General features: G+C 42.2%; 1 protein-coding gene across 1 annotated transcript in view; it reads left to right on the forward strand.

Moving 5' to 3' along the window:
• Positions 1-12,709, forward strand: part of LOC121963037 (Krueppel-like factor 7) — a 48,499-nt gene extending 35,790 nt beyond the window's left edge. Inside the window, exons 3-4 of the mRNA XM_042513406.1 lie at positions 3,166-3,289; positions 9,220-12,709. Coding sequence (XP_042369340.1) covers positions 3,166-3,289; positions 9,220-9,271 — 176 coding nt within the window. The 3' untranslated portion in view covers positions 9,272-12,709. The remainder of the gene's footprint in view (positions 1-3,165; positions 3,290-9,219) is intronic.
• The last annotated feature ends 7,426 nt before the right edge of the window (positions 12,710-20,135 follow it).

Genomic DNA, 20,135 nt, shown 5'->3' on the forward strand with positions numbered 1-20,135 from the left:
CCCCCGTCTCTCCTCCTCCTGCACCACCACTACCACCACCACCACCACATCCCTCCCCCCCTTGCCCTGTACAGCTCCATGGTTATCGTCGCTAGGCAACTGCCTCCGTGCTCTGCCAGCGTGCGCGGTAATTGGCCGGTGGCATGGCGGCGTGCCGTTGCCAGATCCAGCCAGCTGCACTGACTACTGCCTCCTCATGTTTCAGCGCGCCCTCCCTTCTTACACACACGCACACACGCAAACACACATGCATACACCCCGCCCCCTCGCCTCCATTGCTAGGCAACACATTCAGGCATCCCTGCCTCCCGGGAATTTCATTGGCCAGAGCAGGATGGCCCAGACCTGCTGCTCTGGGTGTTTCTGGGAAGTGAGGCAGTATGGAGGGATACATGTCCACAACAGGGACAGGCAAGGATTGATAGCAGGGATAAGGCTAATTTCTGGGTCTCTAAACCAAAAGCACTTATATCTGCACCTTTCAATGAGCAGAAAATTGTTCATTGAACAGTGACTACTTCTAAATGCACAAAATATTATGTTTTTTGCCCTTAAAGACAATATTCCTACAAGCTGTTTACAAGGCTAATAAAAATGAATATTCTACTTACATTCCCATTTACATTCAGCCATGCATTGTCTGATTAATGTGTCCTATCATGTCGTTTTTCACATCAAAATAGGGTTAGGGTTAGGGATTAGGGTTGGTATTAGTTTTCCACCAGTGGCAGACTTGTTGGACTGTGCAAACACAGCCTGCCTCTTTAATTCCTTCAATTACTTTTCTTAAAAGGATAGTGTTACAATGTTTGCACATACTCAAAATACCTTAAATACTCTTAAAAAAAACAGCTATTTTTCTCCTTCCAACCAGAAATGTAGGCTTTTCTTTTGGGCATGCATCTCTGCACCAGCCCTGCAAACTATTGGCGAATAGACAGCGCACAAAGCTGACCATAAATAGACAAGAGGCCGTGTGTTGTGAACTGTGATCAAAAGTCCAACTGAGATACATTTTGTTAATACTCTTCTAAAACAATATGGTCTCAGTCCTAAAATCTCGTCAAAATCTCATGTTTGGTTAGTGGACTTAAACATCTATGTATGACGCACTAGTTTTCCTGCTGCATTTGCTGTTGAAGTTCAGGGATGGCTGCATCTTGTTAGATGCATACAGTCATTTAAAAAAAAAAAAAAACTCAAAACACTGATAAAACATTTATTATTATTACATTTATGTTTATGTCCTTGTGCAATAAGGACAAGGACCCCCCATATAAGAGAGTTTTGTATATTTAGTGAATCAGAATTGATTATCAGTTTGTATTCATTAGTGTTTTTGCCATTTCATGACTGCCGACTGGAGGTCAGTCTTTTCTCACTTGTTCATTTATCACCTCATCACGGCTGTAACCTCATGCACCTCTGTTTCTCACCATCAAACCGTGCATGATTCCTGTTAATGGGCCGCTCTGTGACATGGCTGCTTGCTGAGTGTGTGTTTGAGCGGTCACATGTTTGGATTTTAGGATAACTTTGTCATGGGCTTGCAGTTCATTTTAGCAGCGTTCAAAACAAAAATGTAGCTTTAATTGGACCACTTATATACAGTAAACATTATTGATTTTTCACCTTCTGCCCCGTGAACAATCAGTGAATTTCTACAACAGCTGGTACAGATAATAGCACCAAGCTAATGCCGTCTTTAGCACCCTTCTCAATCTTCTTCACTGAGCAGTTGATCCATTGATTTTTGTCCCTTTTGATAATTCAACAAATTAAGCCCGTTTTTGTGCTGGAGCCGCTCAGGCAGAGCTGGTCAGTGTGTCAGTGTGTCCAACCGCGAGCCACCGCTCCAGATGGGATGTGACTGATGCAGGTGACATCTTTCGGAGCTGGACGCAGCTGGCAGATTGCGGGTTCCTTGCCATTATGCCGTGTGACTGGCCTAATTATCGCTAACCCCCCTCTCCCCTCCTTCCCCTCCTCCCCCGCCGGCATATCTGCAGCCTCTTCTGCCTTAATCCACTTCTGCAGCACTTCTCTCCTACTCTACTTTTCCCTCTCCTGGTCTCATCTCACCTCCTCTTCTCACTCTCTCATCCACCTTGCCTCTAATCCCCCCTTCGCCCTCCACCCCTCCCTCTCCACTTCTTCTCTCGCTCCACTTCTCTCTACCGTCTACTCCTCTTCTGCGTGTTCAGCAACATTGGAGACCAGTGGGAGCTTCTCCATCTCTGTGTTAAGCCTGCTCTCTTTCCAACTCCCCCAAAAAGTGAATCTTTATCACCTAAAATATAATCTAAATCCTTTCAAACTGAGCAAATTGGCTTGATTTCTTTCCAAAAAAAATGTGAAGAAGGCAATGAGCAACAATAGAAATTAGCCCCAAATTAGTCAGAATTGGTAAAAATAAAATAAAAAGATGGTAGGACTAAATAAGTGTGTACTTCTTGCACACTTACTTCAAACATGTAGAATTGAAGTTTTAGAGGCATCTTTAGAGAGTATTTATGTGTTTATTGAGACTGATGTATAGGTTGTGTATCTACCTTCTTTTGTGTCTTTTTGTTTTTGTTCATTGCACTTAGTTGTAAGGCTGGTTTGCTTCATTTGTCTGTTTTGTTTTGTTTTATTATTTTTTTTACATGTTCAAAATAAAGATTGATTCATTAATGAAATAAAATTAAGTAAAACAGAAAAAAGTTTTTTTTTTTTAAAAAATACAGAAATTACCTGGAAAAGGTGATTTAAAAATGTTAATTATCTTGTAACATAGTTGAAAATATGTAATTATTATATTTATGTAGAGAGTTTTCCCCTAGCTTTTTTATAAATACTTTTTTAATCTACTAATTTATTAAAATTTGTGGAACCTTTATTACCAAGTTGCTCATTACCTTTTTCCCCATCTTTTTAAAAGACAATTTGCTCATAGTTCAAAGGATTATATACCTGTGAAAGGGACTCGAAAGCAGCACAAGAAAAGTGATGTCGATCCACGTTTCAAAGGTTTAAATAGAATCTCAGCACTTCAATCTCAAATCTGCAAAAACATCACCTTAAAGGCATCCAGTATTTGGATTCAGGATTCTACAGAAGACAAATAAATGTGTGATTGGTGGACGAGCAATGAAACAGGTGCTTTTTTTTCCTATTCCCCAGGTGAGAAGCCGTACAAGTGCTCGTGGGAGGGCTGTGAGTGGCGATTCGCCCGGAGCGACGAGCTGACGAGGCACTACCGCAAACACACCGGCGCCAAGCCTTTTAAGTGCAACCACTGTGACAGGTCTGTCAAAACACACCTCTCCCTCCTTCTGCCTCCCCCTTGTATGTTTTTCTTCCATTTTCCAAGGGTTATTTGAAGTACTTCCACTCGCACAGCGGGCCATGTTTTCCCATTGTGTTTTGTACACAGTTTGGTTTAGTAAAGGAGTGCTACAAGATGCTGGTAACACACCCAAATGCGTTTGGTACTGACCCAGTTTAAAAGTGTGCTGGCAGGATTACTAATGTGGGCTCCGCTGCAACACACGCACAAACCAACCTGCTCAGTCTTTCAGTGGGGATCCAAAGGGTGCTTATTCTGCTCTATAACGACATTAGGGCCTGTGCAGCATATTAATAGTGCATCTCCTCACATGGTGTTACATGGCCTTGATTTGGAGGCTGCTTTCACGCTGGGACAGAGGTGTAAAATGACTGTAGAAGCCATTAGCACGATCACACATCACTGGTATAGAATATTAATTTGAACTTAAAGGGACGATTCACCACCAAGTCAAACTACATATTTGCCCTCTTACTTGTAGTGCTGTTTATTAGTCAAGGTTTCGTTTTTTTGGTTGTGAGTTGCAGAGTGTTAGAGATGTCTGTCTTCTCTCCAATATAATGAGACTAGATGACATTTGGCTTGTGGTACTAAAATTAAAAAAAAAAAATCCTGACTGGGTTACTATATTTCCCAGACAATGTTGCACTGCCACTCTCACTGAAAACATCAGCCACACAGGTTGACTGTGCAAGCAGCTTATTATAACCTAAATATTCCTTTAGGCGGCACCCTTTGGTGGCAGTATAAATGTGAGTAAACCTAACCAGGTAGTTTCGGAGTGGATCTGCAACCTTTTTATAATGTTAAAAACGGCAACTGTTAAAATAGATATATATTTGTTGTTTTGGGGTCAGTCATATAGTTTATTATATAGTTGTTGTTTTTTTTAGAAAGTCAGTTGAAGTCAACCTGTTCTGTTTGGTGGGTGTGAGAGAACAGTGTGCTGTGAGCAGAAAAATGTAGCCGCTATTTCCTTTCAAATGATCTACACCTTCAACCTGCAAGATTGCATCAACTTGTGGACAAGAGGCTCATGCTTATAAGATGTAAACATTATTGGCCTCCTCAGCTGAGCTGTAACGTTAGTTAGCTCAGTGGCGTGAGGTGAACTAGCAGTAGATGCACGCCTCCGTCTACACAATAATATTTGGCAGATGTAGTTCAGTAGAACATGAAACTGCTCACAACAAGGTCTGTGGATTATCTAGGATAACCGGGTCATGATTTCTGGAAAGAGACATTGCTGTTGAGGTTTTCAAATTTATTTATTTTTTTGATGATTTGATCAAGACTGATAAAAAGCAGTAGAGGTGAGAGGGAAAATATGTATCTTTGACCTGGGGATGAACTGCCCCTTTAGGTCCAAATTAATATTCAAAACCAGTGATGTGTGATGGTGCTAATGGCTTCTACAGTCATTTTACATCTCTGTCCCAGGGAAACTGAACCCTCCATTTCAGTTTGAGGCAACAGTTTTGATGTGTTGCACATTTTAGAAGGAAATGTATTTGGGGAATTGCCAAAGCCACCATGACCCAAAATACAGGTTTGTGTGTTACTGTAAATAAAGCCTCAGGTTGGCCCAGTGATTTGAGAGAATATCCTGTAAACCGGATGATTCCTGGTCTGATCCCTGTGACCTTGAGCAGAGCAAACTGACCAGCAGAGCAGTTTGCCACACACAAACAAACCATTTGAAAGTCATTCTTAAAAATATAATCACGCAGGAGATGAGATGATTAAGAAATTGATCTCTAACTCGTCCACTTCTTGTTTACCGTCTTCCAAAAGAGAAAATATCCTCCTAATCTCTAACAGAGGTGTAGAGGTGCATGGCTTTGTCACTTTGAAGAGTTGAGCCGATGTAATTCGCCCCAGCGACTCTTACGTCTTAATTAGTCGCCTTGGCTCCTGTTTAATTATGAACCACAGCAAAATGTTAATTTGCCCGGCTGCGTTGGCAAAATCATCAAACATTCAGGGGCTGTTATGAAAAAGATCAGCTCGTCTCAGACACAAAAATCTTTACTCCTGTTTTAATTACGCCCTCTGTCTGTGATCCGGCCCCCGCTGACACCTCTGGGATCTCGGAGCAATATTGTCTACAGGAGCCAAGAGGCAAGGGACCAGGGGTAAAAATTTGGGTGAAAAGGGTCATTCTGAAATTACACTGCAAAATCGATATTGAGTACTTGTTCTTCACAAAAAACACATAGTGATCATATTCTCAAGAAACCATAGTATCTGTGTGAAAACTCTTTCTTTATATTTGGGTGTAAATACTCTATAGACACCTAATTTGGCAAACACGCCTCCTAAACATGTGTATTAGTTTACAGTGGGCCCCTGGGCACAGACATGCAAAAGACCCCACCACCTTCCCCACATAGGAGCAAATCATACGGTCTTTGTGGTGGTTTTGCCTCTTTTTTTGTTGTTGGTTTGTTTTAATTGTTGTTGTTTTGTGTCTCTTTTTAGCCATTTTGTGTCTTTTTTTGGTTGTTTTCTCTCTATTTGTTGTCTTTTTTTGTCATTTTGGTGTCTCTTTGCAATCATTTTGTGTCTCTTGGGAGACATTTGGTTTCTGTTTTGGTCATTTCTTTCTCTCTTTGGAGTCATTGTGTGTCTATTTGTGGTCATATCATTGATACTCTAGACATTTTGCAAGTTCATTAATTCATCAGTGCCCCTGAATCAAACACCTCATGATAAAAAGAGGCTTTTTGGAAGGTTTTTCATCTAACAAAATCTCCATGAAAATAATTATTGTGTTTTATTTTTTATTTATTTTTTATTTGATTTCATTTGTATTTTTTGCCACATAGAGAGTATGCAGTTTTTGCCAGCTGAAAATTCACGAAAAATCTACTGCATGTGTCCATGGATGTGCAGCTTCTTTGACAGATACAATACAGCACATTATTGATATATGACCTCTTGAATCATGTATAGCGTCATTATAAAACCACAATGGGAACTCACTCTTCACCTGGGGTACTTTGCCTTAATGTGTGTGAAAGAGTGTGTGTCTCGGTCATCTGTGCATGTGTGTGAGGGAGCAGAGGGCCAGGCGGTGTCAACTTAATCAGGTCTCAGCTGGACAGACTGTAAATACAGTATCTCCCCCTTCTCATCCCTGATTTCCCACCTCCCCCTCCACCACCACCACCAGACCCCCCCTGCAGGCACATCCCTAATTCGGGCCCACCTCTGTCATGTGTCACAAGGCGCCCAACCCCTCCAGCCTGACACACACACACACACACACACACACATACACCCTGCTGAGATGAAGAAAGAGGGGAAACAGGGGAGACAGAGAAGACGGGGTGGAAGATTGAGGATGGGGGGATGAGGGGAGGAGGAGACAGACCCACGGTGTGCCAGCTGGTGTCGTGCCCCCGAGTCGTGACTCATACTTTACCATCTGTCTCGCCGAGCACACACACTCTCTCAATAGCGCACACACACATAAACACCCCTGCATGTCTCCTGAGCCGTTCATTATTCTCACATGTGTCTGTCAGCGTGCACGCACACGTGTACTGCAGGGAACAGTGACACACACACAGATATACGTGCAGGTGTGACAGTAAGACAGATGACTGGTGGCTCATCACAGTGTAACTCCCCCTCTTGGCCAAACACTGATTCATCTAGACATCTTAGACAGTTGCCTCTGTCTCAGTGGAAAGAGCCAATCTGAAACTGGTGTCCAAAAAAGAATCAACAGTTGCAGAGCTGTGAAAGGGAGTCTGACTCCCGCAGTGGGGCTTGATGTTTAAATGTTTTATAGTTCACCAGGGTAGATTAAGGAGTGCTTTTACACATTTTCAATGTTACTTTTATGATTGCCAAATTGCTTGTAAGGAGTACAAACAGATGTCCATTTGAAAAAATGTAAATTTAGGACTTATTCTGCCTGTTGTTTGACCTGCAGTGTTTTTCTTTATTTTGGCCTCAAGGGGCAACTTTGGTATTTGGTTTCACCAGAAGCCGTGAAACGCGGTGCAATGCAACCACTAGCAACATTTGTGCCTGAGTTCTCAATCCCAATCTGAGCCAGAGGGGGCCCAAAAATCCCGACAGGTCTGACTGGGTTCAGGCTGAAATTGTGATTGGCTGGGTCAGGGAGGGCTCAGGCTATGGAGAAATGTATTTAATTACTAAATCAATTAATTTTTTTAAATAAATACTTTTAAAAATATATTAAAAAGTGAGCACTCTTTGCATTATTCATTTAATTGTTATTTTTTTTAACGTAAATCCAACATTTATTTCAGATATTATTCATTAATTAACGCTTGATTGATATTTCCCGTTTCAGCACCAGACAGCACCGCCCTCTCTCCTCCTCCCCCTGCAGGCAGGGAAAGAAGGAGACGGAGCAGTCGAGCTCGTGCGAGCTCTCTGTCCCTCATCACAGCCGGAGAAGTTAGCCTCTCTGTCAGTGATCCACTGAGCTGGTCATGGCTCCACTGCAGACACATGTGGCTTGCACTGCCACACAGCCAGTGTGTCCCCGGTATTAGAAGACAACTTGCGCTTTTAGGGAGGGGCTCAGGCTCAGTATTTTATGTCATGATCTCGGGCAGTCTGGGTTCGGGCTTCAACTTACACTGGGTGGTTTGGTTCCATGCTGTTATTTTTTCGGCCTGTTGAGATCTCTAATTTGTGGACTGTCGATATACGTCCACAAGAAGTGCTTGTTTTTGCCACTGACAGGCACAGGTGATTATGTATCTTAAAAGATTATGGAAAGGATCCCTACAGATACAGTCAATTGTGTGACAGAGTAATTTTTGTTTGTTTGATCAGTTTTGTTTAACCAGAAACAGCCCTGCAAACACCATTGCCAAATCCATCAGATTCCATTTAAATAAACAATATTTTTAACATGTATAGAACCAATGTATTTTTACATCTAGCTGGTGAATTCAAAATAAAACATGGGAAAATAGAGTCCAAGTTGAAAACTACCAAAGTTACTCTTTAACAATCGGACTTTACAATGAGAGGTTCTGCACTTACTTTCAGTTTATCAGAAAATTCAGAGCATTTAGAAATGCACTAACTTGGGAGCAATTTTGTTGTGTCTTACTTCTTTTTTTTCTCAAACATCATTAAACAGAACCACTTTAGTCAACTCTAAAACAAGTCTCCATCTCAAATATTTCTAAACACACTAATCACCAGAACATACAGCTCCCAATTACCTAAAAGAAAGCAACACTTCTTGCCTTATGAACAGCACTCCTCTGGGGAAGGGAGCTGTAGTATTAGTTCAGCAAGCTTGCAACATGAAAATATTGTGAGTCTGGTATCAGCAATGAAAAACTAGGTCTCCTACAGTGGTTGTTGCTTTTTTTTCATGTAAGCATGCATGGAATAAACAAAACGCCAGCTGAAAGCAGACATTATGTCAATTTGTGGCAATCAGGTTGAAATAATCAAACATTTTTAAAAACCCTTGCAGAAAAGAAATTAGGCCATTGCACTTCCAGAGCAGTTTTCACCGCGCAGCAAAGCTCTCGCAATCCTGCAAGCCTGATTTCAGATGAGAGGCTTCGATTCATCTAATTTAGCTAACGTTTTACAGCACATGTTTTGCGTGCTGCTTTTTTTCTCCCTCCCCCCCTCCACACTGTTTCAACAGATCCATCTGCGGGCTCTCTAGTTATTCATGGCGCAGCTGAAGTCATTAGGAGTGCTGCTGAAAATGCTGATTATGAATTAGTTACACATATACTAATTGCGTGTGCATTAGTGGCTCAGCGCTCACTAGCTAACAGCAACATTTAGCTCAATCGACAAAACAAACTTCTTCCCCCTGCATTGGTAACAAGCTAACAAGCTGTTCTCTGTTTCCCTCTCTTTGGTTGCAGGTGTTTCTCTCGGTCGGATCACTTGGCGCTACACATGAAGAGGCACATCTGAGGGATCTGAGAGAGGTCAGCGGGAGTGGAGGAGAGGGGAAGGGGATGGAGGCGGAGTGGGAGAAGGAGAAGGAGAATCATCTGCAGAGAAATAACACCATGGATGTTAGACGAGATGGACTCAAAAAACACCAGATTTGCCATTCTGGACTGGAGAGAGAGGCACCACACAGGGACGCTGACTACAGACTGAAACACAGACAGGCAGACGGATCCGAAGTGGCTCTGTCAATCTGTGTTCAACCAGTTGGTCCATGATTCCACAGTGACACGTCGTCACCTCACAAATGTCTCCCGGTGTTGTCGCATGGATGATACAGACGCTCCATCCCACCCTCCGTATGTGTCTCAGAGGGGATGTCACGCGATGAATGGTGGACCACGTGCCTGTAGTTGGCAGCTCTTTGTTGTAGTCGTCCTTGCAGTCTTTGCCATCGTCCCTCAGTGGAACGCTCCCGAAATGTCAGCTCTGTTCATGAAGCCGTGCACCAGTGGGCTCGCCGACGCCAAACTGGACCAGTTGTACAGTCATTTCAGCGTGCCAACAGCAGAACTGCTGTTTTTGTATATTCAAGATTTCCTCTTGTTAGAACGTACCTCGAGCTGAGAACAGTTAGTAGCTAAACGGCATCATCTCACAGGGTTAGCAAGCAAGAAAGCTGGCTTTCTCCCCCTCAAACCTGCCACAGCCTTTACAAATCGCCAAAGGGTTTATTATCTTATATATAGGACAGATAATAATTTGTCAAGTTTTCATCTGACCTCTGTCACTTCTGCCAACTGGACCCATTTATAAATCCTTCTGGTTCGATGGCATCGGAGCACTTGTTTGAACGGAGCATTAGATTGGATTTCTCCAAGACTTGAGGATGGGAGTGTGTTGCACTGATGTGCTGTGAAGACTGATTGAGGTCATCCAGAGGACTGGCTTGCTTTATGAACACCATCCATTGAGCGTTACCACTGGATGAGGCTAACTAATCTACTCTGGGAAAGACTGTTCATCTCCGAGAATGTCATCTGAAACCGAGCGTCTCTAGAGATGCTCCTCAGAGTGCTTTCCCTCTCCAGGATCTCAGCTCTTGCGAGTTGTCAGGAACTGTTGCACAATGGACTCGAACTTTTTTTGTAAAAAAGAAAAAAAAAATGCCCACCATCTTGAACTGGGAGACAATTTGGGACTCACCAAACGCTGGCTTTCACGTCAAAGTGCGTACAGCCACATGCACAAGTCGAAGCAGCTAGCTGACTGCGATAGCACACCGAACGCAAACAAGATCACTATGTATGATAAAGGCTATATTGTTTTTAAGAAAAGATTCTCCTATTTGTTCAAAGCAGACAATTAAAAAGACCATTTTGAAGAACACATTGGAAATTGATGCAGCCAAAAACAAAGTGTCTACTGTGGATGCCTGAAATGATCTCTTTGGCCTTTGAGAGTGATTGGCACCCGATAAGTCACTGGGTTCAGGAGAGTTTTTGTCCTGTTCACACCACCCTTGCAGAACTCTTCCAATTTAGCAGCTCTCAGACTCCATTTCAGAGAAAAGCAGCATTCAACAGCTCTCCTAATCGGGCCCTATGCATATCCGAGAACATTCCTGCTGACTTCCTGACCGTACGTATGTCTGAATGCAGATTGCTGGACACGGAAGGACTCGTAGGAAGACGAATTCAATCAATTGGGTGGCTCTCTTTAGAGCAAATCAATGTGAATGTATCTGTTGTAAGTCTGTACATGTTGCTGGGCCCATGAAAACACTTGGTAAGATCATACCAGAACACCATTTGTGTTTGTAGTCTCTCTTTTTCGCATTAGAAATAACTAGCTAGTCACGGCTGGTAGCTTTTGACATTTTAGTGGTCGTACTGGACCGGCGGGGAGGTCACGAGTGCAGAGTTCCAGTGGGTGGCTGAAATGGGTTAGTGGAGGAACATATCTGCTCAGTCAGCAAATGATAACTGCCCCATCAGCTCATGAAACTGCAGCGGAGTGAAACCCACACACCAGACACATACATAGACTCCTAGAAAACTGGAATTACCATTTGTCCTTGGTGATCTGACTCCTGCTCAACACAACAGGCATAAAATCTTTGTCGTTAATCCACAAATAGAAATGAATTTTGGATGACACAACTCAAGTGCACACAAATCAAACAGGCAGCTTGGACGAAAGTAGATTGTCAGGATTCTTACGAACGTGATTGGGAACAACCATGTCAAGGTGTTTATTCTTTATTTTACAAGACTTTTAATACTTTTGAAGCGCACAGCAGTCTGCTTTTGGCGAGGGAGGCAGTAAATTGATTTTACTCTGTATACCAGAGGCGCATTTCAATTTCAGGGTATGAACGCAGCCCAGCTCAATCATATCTAGACATGATCTGTCTGCGGCCCTGGAATTAGAAGCTCTTGCTTCGCATAAATATTGCACTCTCTGTCTAAACGTGCAAATAAGCCCAGCTCCCTTTTATGCTGAACATCCAAGTGACGGGCCTTTGCTTGCAAAGGCAGGAGGGAGTGACCACAATAGAAGGTGCCAAGACTTTGTTCCATTGGCCTAATATTTTGAAGCCTCATTAGTCCGAAAAATGCCCCATTGCTCTGAAATCGCATTTCCCATTACTCTCAGTTTCCCAGCAGCATTTGAACCTCTTAACCTGGGTGTTTTTACCAAATCCTCACAACATTTCTTAGTGGCGTTTAAGACACCAGTCACAACTGATTTTACTGACCTTTTGAGGTGTTTTCCAGCTATGTTTCCCAGTGTCGTTTGAGCCATCAATCCCGAGTGTTTGGCAAGGGAGGCATTTGAGTCACCAGTCTCAGGTGTTTTTGCCAACCCTTTGTAGCGTTTCTTGGTGACATCTGAGCCACCAATCCCAAGTGTTTTTACCAACCCTTCACAGCATTTTCCAACAGCATTTGAGCCGCTGATCCTGAGTGTTTATTGACCCTTCTAGGCGATCCTGAGTGTTTTTACCGACCCCTCACAGCATTTTTTAATGGCGCTTCAGCCACTGTTTCCAGGTGTCATTACTTACCCTTAATGGCATTTCTCAGTAGCCTTTGAGCCAGGTATCCAGAGTGTTTTTACCAACCCTTTGTGGCGTTTTTCAGCGACCTTAGAGCACTGATCCCTGTTGGTTTTACCAACCATTCGCAGCATTTCTCAGCGGTGTTTGGGCCACAGATCCTGGGTGTTTTTACCCACTAGCACAGCATTTCTCAGCGGGTGTTTTAAGCGACCCTTAGGCATTGCCCAGTAGCATTCAAGCCACCAAACCTGGGAGATTTCACTGCCTGTCCCTGCTTTTCCAGCACCACCAAACATATATGTTTTCAGCCAAAACACGATCTTTTCCCAACCATAACCAAGTGGTTTTTGAGCTTAAACGTAACCACACCTTTACCACGACATTGTGGAGAAATGTTTCAGCAAGACAAAATAATGTACAAACGTAACGTATCCATGGTTGACAGAAATGTAATCCACAATTTGAACATTTTGTCTACCAATTGGTTTGCACACCGCAGGGAGTGTGTATTTTCAGAGAAATGGGACTTTTGAGCAAATGGCGAGTGTTTTTGGGGATAACGGACTGTTGGAGAAATTTGGATTTTGATCCAGTTGTTATAGAGCAGGGCTTCAGAATTTTGGGCCTTTGACAATGAGTAGTCCCTAATGAACCAACTGGTACAAGTTTTAACTGCTGGAATTTTTTCCAAGAAGACCAAAAATTCTCACCGGCCATCCAGGTTGCAGCTCCAACACTATCAGTGCTACCATTCTTTCACAGCATGAATAAAAGTCATAGATACGGACTGAAACATCAAGATTTGGTTGGTAGAAGATGTTAAAATATCCAGTTAAGATGGGAATGTCAAAGCAGGTTTAAGGTTTTCCTGCTCTGTAAGGCGATAGGAATAGCAGTTTAACCAATGGGTTAAAATTGTATCACCAATGGCAGCTCTTCTTGTGTGTTTTAGTATTTTAACAGGTCACTCTCCTGTTAAACTGAATGGTTATGAATGTGTGGGAATGTCGAGAGTGTTTTTTTGTTGTTGTTCATGTTCTGTACCAATCATAGAAAGCTGAGAATTTAGGAGTGAAACACTGAATGTGTTTTTAATGTTCATTGAGACTTTATGGAGCCGAGACATGGAAATATTCAAATTACAAGACAATTAAAGAAAAAGAAATTGGACTTTCTCAAGCTCAAAGATTTCAAATGTGAATGTGTTTTCTGGAAAAAGGTCGTTTCATGTTGTCTCGGATGCGGTTCAGTTCTGTGTCATCTTAATGAATGATTGTCAATTCTGCTGTGCCTGTGTGTTCTTCGTCTGTTTGTATTTGCACTCTGAATTTTTTGGGGAAAAATCACTTGCATATCTGATGTTTTTCTGTCCGCTTGTACACTACACTCTCTCACCCTGAAACACTGATCACAAAGTCTGTACAGTAGCTGTTTTTTTAGCACAAGTGTACACACTCGTGCATACATGGATTCGCACACATTTGCAGACATACAAACACAAATGCATGCAGACACTCCCTGAACACGCAATCATACAATAACATACATGCACATCCCGAATCACACACACCTCTGAACGTACTCACAAACACACACTCTCTCTCCGTTCTCCTTGTGTGTTTTTCACCGATTTTCATGCCACCTTGTGAGAGTCAGAGATCCAGACTGCAGCTCCTGCTCTTGGCAGAGGGTGGGTGGGGGGGGACACACATTACTATGTGTGACACCACCTCTGTTTCCACCAGGTCTGAATTTCAAATCAAACGAACCCCCTTTTTCTACCAGCATTCCCTCATCGCCCCCACCCTCCTCCCTCTTCCATTTTCTCAGATATGATCCCTTTCAACTCCTCTCCTCTGTCCGACTCCCCCTCCACCCCCCCTGCCCCCTTCTCCACCTTTTTTCCTTCGTTGTCTTTCTCCTTTTCTTTCTCTGTACAAAGTGTTTCAAATTTATCATTTGTATATTATGATGTATGGGTACGATAATGTTCTTTATTATGGAAAAATGAGAAAGATTTATTTTTGTTACTGGTTTGTTTCATAATTCCTTTTTTAAATTGGTATTGTAATATCTCTATGCAAGGAACTGTTCGGTGAATCGTTTTTATTTAAGAATGTAATTATGTGTAATAAATGGTAGAAGCAGTTTGGCATGGAGTATTCATGGTTTCTTGGCTGGTCTGTCAATGGCAACAATATGCACCTAATCGCACATCTACTCACAGAATATTTTCTGATTTCTTATCAAGTGTCAATCAGAGAGCCATTCAGTTTGCTAACAATGAGCGCCCGGAGTACATTCACGTACCCTTTCCGCTTTTATTCTCACTGACCAGACAACTTTAAACCACTGTCTGGTTTAGGTTTCCTGTATATTTCAGAGTTAAATCAACTGGGTAAAAGTGGGCAGGAAAATTAATTTACACCCTCCCTTTTTTCTGCTATTTGCAGCAACCCACCCTTGGATGAATTAAAAAAAGCCTCTGATTTATCGCTTCTTTTGATCAAACGCAGGAAGCGGGCCAGAATGCCTTCACTTTGCCTGAATGCACTCCCTCGTTGTCTCCCTCCGAGGGAGCTACGGCATGTTAATTACTTCTGTTACCAACCAAGGTGATGACTTATCCGCTATTCCTGCCTTTTGACCATGACTAGCTGATAAAAGGGTAATCGAATAACTAATGGCTAATTAGGGAGTAATTACTCCCTGGTAAATGGCCCTATGCAGTGTATTAATTCTCCTTGGGTCTGGCAGTGAGAAACTCCCATAAGGTTTTTTGTTTCATTTAATGCTCCCTAATTGAAATGGGCACCCTCATCAAGAAGCTTACATGTATCTGTCGAACTTAATGTTCTTTTATCTGTAATTACAGACAGCCCCATATTATCTACCTAACTACACCTACTGCGTCAATCCCACAGACACATTATGAAATTAGGAACGATGGAGTCATTTTTCAATAAAGGTCGCGCGTCCCATGAGCGCTTTTCGATCGTCATTCCCACTCCGTGTGATGGAAATGAGGTTGTATGTGAGTTCACAGCAGAAATAAATGGTCTTAATGTCTTTCAGCAGGGACAGGAGCACATTTGCATCAGCACATATTCATAAAGGTTAACACGCGTATTCACAAATTCTGCATCATGCATGTAGACTATATCTGAAGGCAATCTTTTTTCTTTTTTTATAGCAAGTGCAGTGGATTTTGAAGTCAATTTGAAGAGTGGCCAAACCATGTAACTGCAGCTTCCAGGTGCCATTTGGCTTTGACTTTTTCCCTTGGATTAACATTGGAAAAGAGAGGTAAATCTGTAGACTTTTTAGCACCACAACTCCAGTGAAATCACTCATTCCATTATTGAGATTTGAAGTTAAAACATTTCAACTTGCATGCATATATATTTGCATCACGTTTTTGAAATGACTTTGTATGAAAAAATTGCTTCACATTTGGTGTGAAAAGCTATATCTCCAAACCAAGTCGGACCACACACTTAGGACTGAAAAATGAAAGTTAAGACATGCACACATTTCACATTTTCCTCTTTTCTAATGGCACTTGACAGCTGGTGAATATGATAGAACGAATTCACAGATGCACTGTGGAAGGAGGTGGATTTGTTATCCGCCTAATTACACCGGGGATCCCAAGCAGAATAATCTGAATAATAGAAAAGCTGAGTTGATAAACACGGCTGTTGAATGCTTGGTTACATGTGTTCAGTCACCCCATCCTCCTCTGTTGTTTCCATTAATCTGCATCAAGTGATAGCATCTCTGTAAAGCTTGTAGGACAATAGGATTAAAACATCCCATGATATTATCTTGTTACGCTATTCTAAACATGCATGTATAGCATTCACATTCAAGCTTGTATGCTTGACCTTAATATGTGTACATGCTATTTATTCCATGCAGGGGTGACAGCTCTTTATTTCCACGGGAATGCTTGAATGTTGTGATATCTGTGTGTATCAAAAAGCTAAATTCAAGTTAATCAAGTTTAATTAAAAGCAACAAATTAAGGTCCAAAGAGATTATTTTTTCTACAGTTGAAATTCAGCTTTAAAAATCAAAATTAAACATTTAAAGGTAACCAAAATTCCGGCCACAGGACTTTTTTTTCTCGACTTTTCAAACATACAGCCTCGTTTTTGAGCATGCTGCAGGCTGATCAGCTTGCCCTTGAATCGTCAACTGTCTATTCACCGCTTCAACACCTGAGCACATTTCAGAAATGCTGTCTTTGTTTTATATACAATGATTCAGCTGTAGCTCTCACCATTGAAGGGGGATATAAATGGTGTGACGGCGATGAATTGAAGCAACTGTAATGAAAGAAAGACCAATTCTTCAGGCGAGGCAGTGATTCACTTCACCGGCAGAACATAAGGCCCCTTTTTTTTTCATGTGGTTGTGCAACACAAGATTTCACCAAGGGAGCTGCCAATGCCTGTGGGTGTCTTGTAGGCGTTTGGCAGCCATATAGGGATGTTATTGTCACATCTGGCAACGTGGAGATGCCAGCATACCGGGATGCAGAGCTACAAGTTTAAAGCCTCCCTCACAGTATCTCCTTGCTTAGACTGTCAGCGCACTCTGTCACTAACTCTTACTAAGATTACATACAACTACTTAGCAACTAATCTGCATAAAGACAAGCTTCAATCTGAAACGCCTCGAAATCTCCTGTTGCATCGCCCACACACAGTGGAGTTCATCTGAAATGAGAACCAGGCTTGTCCCACGAAGGGTTGTGAACCATGGATTCTTTGGTTTCATGCCATGAGCAGCCAAGTGCTTAGGTATTTCCAATTATAGGGAATATGTCGAGGTGGCCCTCGGTAATTAAAGCCTAATCATGCTGGTGGATTCAGAGAAGCATCCTCATCAAGCTTTCATTAGTCTCCCTCTTTGTGATGCCCAGCAGCAACCCAATCCCCTTTACAAAGTCTCAGATAGCCTGTTCCCAAACCAAATCCAATGACAGTATTCTGTTAAAGTTATTTTCCAAATTCTACAGGGGGAAGAAAAAGGGAAAATATGTTTGTTGTTGAGTGCTTAATGTTGACTTCTAAAAAAAACAAAAAGACAAAAAAATTGTCTTTTTTATTTCAGAGGACTCATGAAGAAAAATAACATAAAAAAAACAATATAAAAATAAACTCAAGTACAGTACAAGTACCCCACAATTCATACTTAAGTACAGTACTGAAGTAAATAGTTACATTCCAGCACTCATTATGAGGATTTTAATGTCTAGGTGTTGCAGTTTGTTGTGCCATGTTTCCTATTTCATTCTGTTTTATTCTCCTTAAGTGTCATAATGCAGGGTTTCTGTTTTTCCTTGTTTCATTTTTTTCTGTCTTATTATGTCAATTCACTCATCGTGTGTCATGTTTAATTTTACTTCCTATCTTAGTGTGTTTTCTCACCTTAGTGTTTGTCTGCCCCACCCTGATTAGTTTCAGCTGTCCCTCACTAGTCCTATCACCTGTTCTCACTTACCCCTGTGGTTTCCCTGTCCTTAGTTCTGCCTGCTTTTGTCTTTTTCCCGCCTGTTTTCTGTCACACCTGTCTTGCATCAGCCTCGTTAGTCCCTCCAGCTCCCCAGTTTCTACCAGTCAATCACCTCCCTGCTTGCTCCTCTGCCTCATCTCCTTATTCTCCTCACCTTGAGCTCCTCCACACTTCTCCAGCTGCACTTCATCACCTCGTCAGACCAGTTTGTGTTTAAGTCCTGGTTTTCAGTTCAGCTCTTGTTTGATCCTTGTTTTGGTTGTGTGATGTTCAGATTGCCTGGAGTAGAGATCTGTTTGAGCTGTGTGCAGTCTCCTGCATTTGGGTCCACCTGCTTTGTATTATATGACACCCCTCAAAAATTACAGTAGCAATTTATGAGCTTGTGTGCAATGAGAGAATGGCAAATGGTTTGAGAAATGCTTTACAGGCCTAAGTATGCAAATGTATAGCCTTCTGGGCTGAACTTTTGCTAAAGCTTCATTTCATGAGCAGGCACCAAAATGAACTGAAATAAATAACTTGATAGGGTGATTGTTTAAAGACTAAAATGATAGATCTACATTTCTCCTGCTTCTGCATTGCAGAGCTGCGTCATCAGTGTGGCTACATAATTACTCAGTATGTTTGCATGCACTGTTAAGCTACATTTGGGCTGTTTAATTGGACTACTGTCCTTGAGCCACATTTCACTTTTTCTGACATCATGTAAACACACTGCATGACAACTGCAATGTTACTACAGCAACCCATGCAGATAGATCGGTGATGCCTGGATGCACAAATCTGATCACTTGCAAATAACAGCGCAGATAGAGATCTAATTTAAGACAAAATCTTTTTTTGTTTGCAGTCTGAGTGCAGCCTCATAGACAAAAAATGAACAAATCAACTTTTACAACCTATAATTATGTTATTTTCTCAGAGAATACATGAATAATACACTGTTTATTTCCTTACAGGAATATTCTCTGAGCTAAATCTGAAACTGTAGTAGCTGTGAACTCAATTCATGAGTTGCCACTCAATGTCACCACAGACGCTCAAGAATAAAAAATGCTTTCCCATTCCGACTGGGGCAATGTATAATGTGTGTGTGTGTGTGTGTGTGTGTGTGTGTGTGTGTGTGTGTGTGTGTGTGTGTGTGTGTGTGTGTGTATCAGTACATATTCCCCCCTCCAGCTCCTGAATGCTCTTACACTTCAGAGGCACATTTGACTGAAACTACAGGCGAGCTCTTGTGTTCTGGGAGAGAGCGAGCAGCTGGATGGGCCGGTGGTCTTGTGCTATGAGAAAGATCAACCAGAGCACCGTGTGAGAGCACCTGGCTCTCCTATATTCTGCTGGTTTGACAGACAGCACAGACACCTGGAAGCCCGGTGAGAGAGTGCAGTGTAAAAACCACTGCTGCTCTACAGGGCCATGCATAATGCAGGAAGCTCTCTCTCCCTCTGCCCCCTGCTCTGCGGTAAAAATAGATCAACAGACCTGAGCGTTCAGCTTTTTTTTATGCTTCTCACTTTCACTTGGATCTCACCAGGTGCAGCGGCTGTCGGCTCCCACCTCGCACTTCTTTGCCTGCGTGTTTGTGTACCTGTGTGCGACTTTAAACATGCATGTGTTTGCGCGCACACTTTTGCGAGTGTGTGCATATGCTCATGTGCTGAAGCATGTGTGCACGTCAACCCGGGTTGCAGCTGTTCTATCAGCGTGCAAGGATTTTAATAAAAAAGGGATATTAGTCTCATAGTGATTCTTTCTGTTATTTGTGGGAAGAGGGATATGATATGATCACACAGGGTCATTGGTGGCATAAAGTTTGTAAAACCTGAAGTTAAAACTACACAAACACTACACAAAAGTGTGCAGGCTGGGCCTACACGGGGTCCTGACTTTACACCTTTAAGGTAAACTGGAACGCCGACTGCAAGCCATATCATAATGCTGACCGTCCCAGCCTGTTTGTGACTGAATGGGAGAAAATTCCTGCAGCCATGTTCCCAAATCTTGTGGAAAGTCCTCACAGAAGAGTGGAGGCTGAGAATCAGCAATTAGGTACCACATATGGCTGTTGTTTTTTTAGTGTTCATATACAGTATGGTCCCAGATTGCACTGATATTTCAATCTTTATTGGACCAATTTCTAAATATCCAAAAGAAAATCAGCAAAATCCTAAAAAGTTTAGGCCGAATTGAAAGAAGTAAATAATTTTTAATTGTGTTAAATGTGTTTGTATGCATGAGCATGCTGCATGCACACGTGTAAAGGTCCTCTGTTGCAAAGTGCAAAGGCTCCCT

This window comes from Plectropomus leopardus, chromosome 24 (assembly GCF_008729295.1).
Source record: "Plectropomus leopardus isolate mb chromosome 24, YSFRI_Pleo_2.0, whole genome shotgun sequence".
Taxonomy (NCBI): domain Eukaryota; kingdom Metazoa; phylum Chordata; class Actinopteri; order Perciformes; family Serranidae; genus Plectropomus; species Plectropomus leopardus.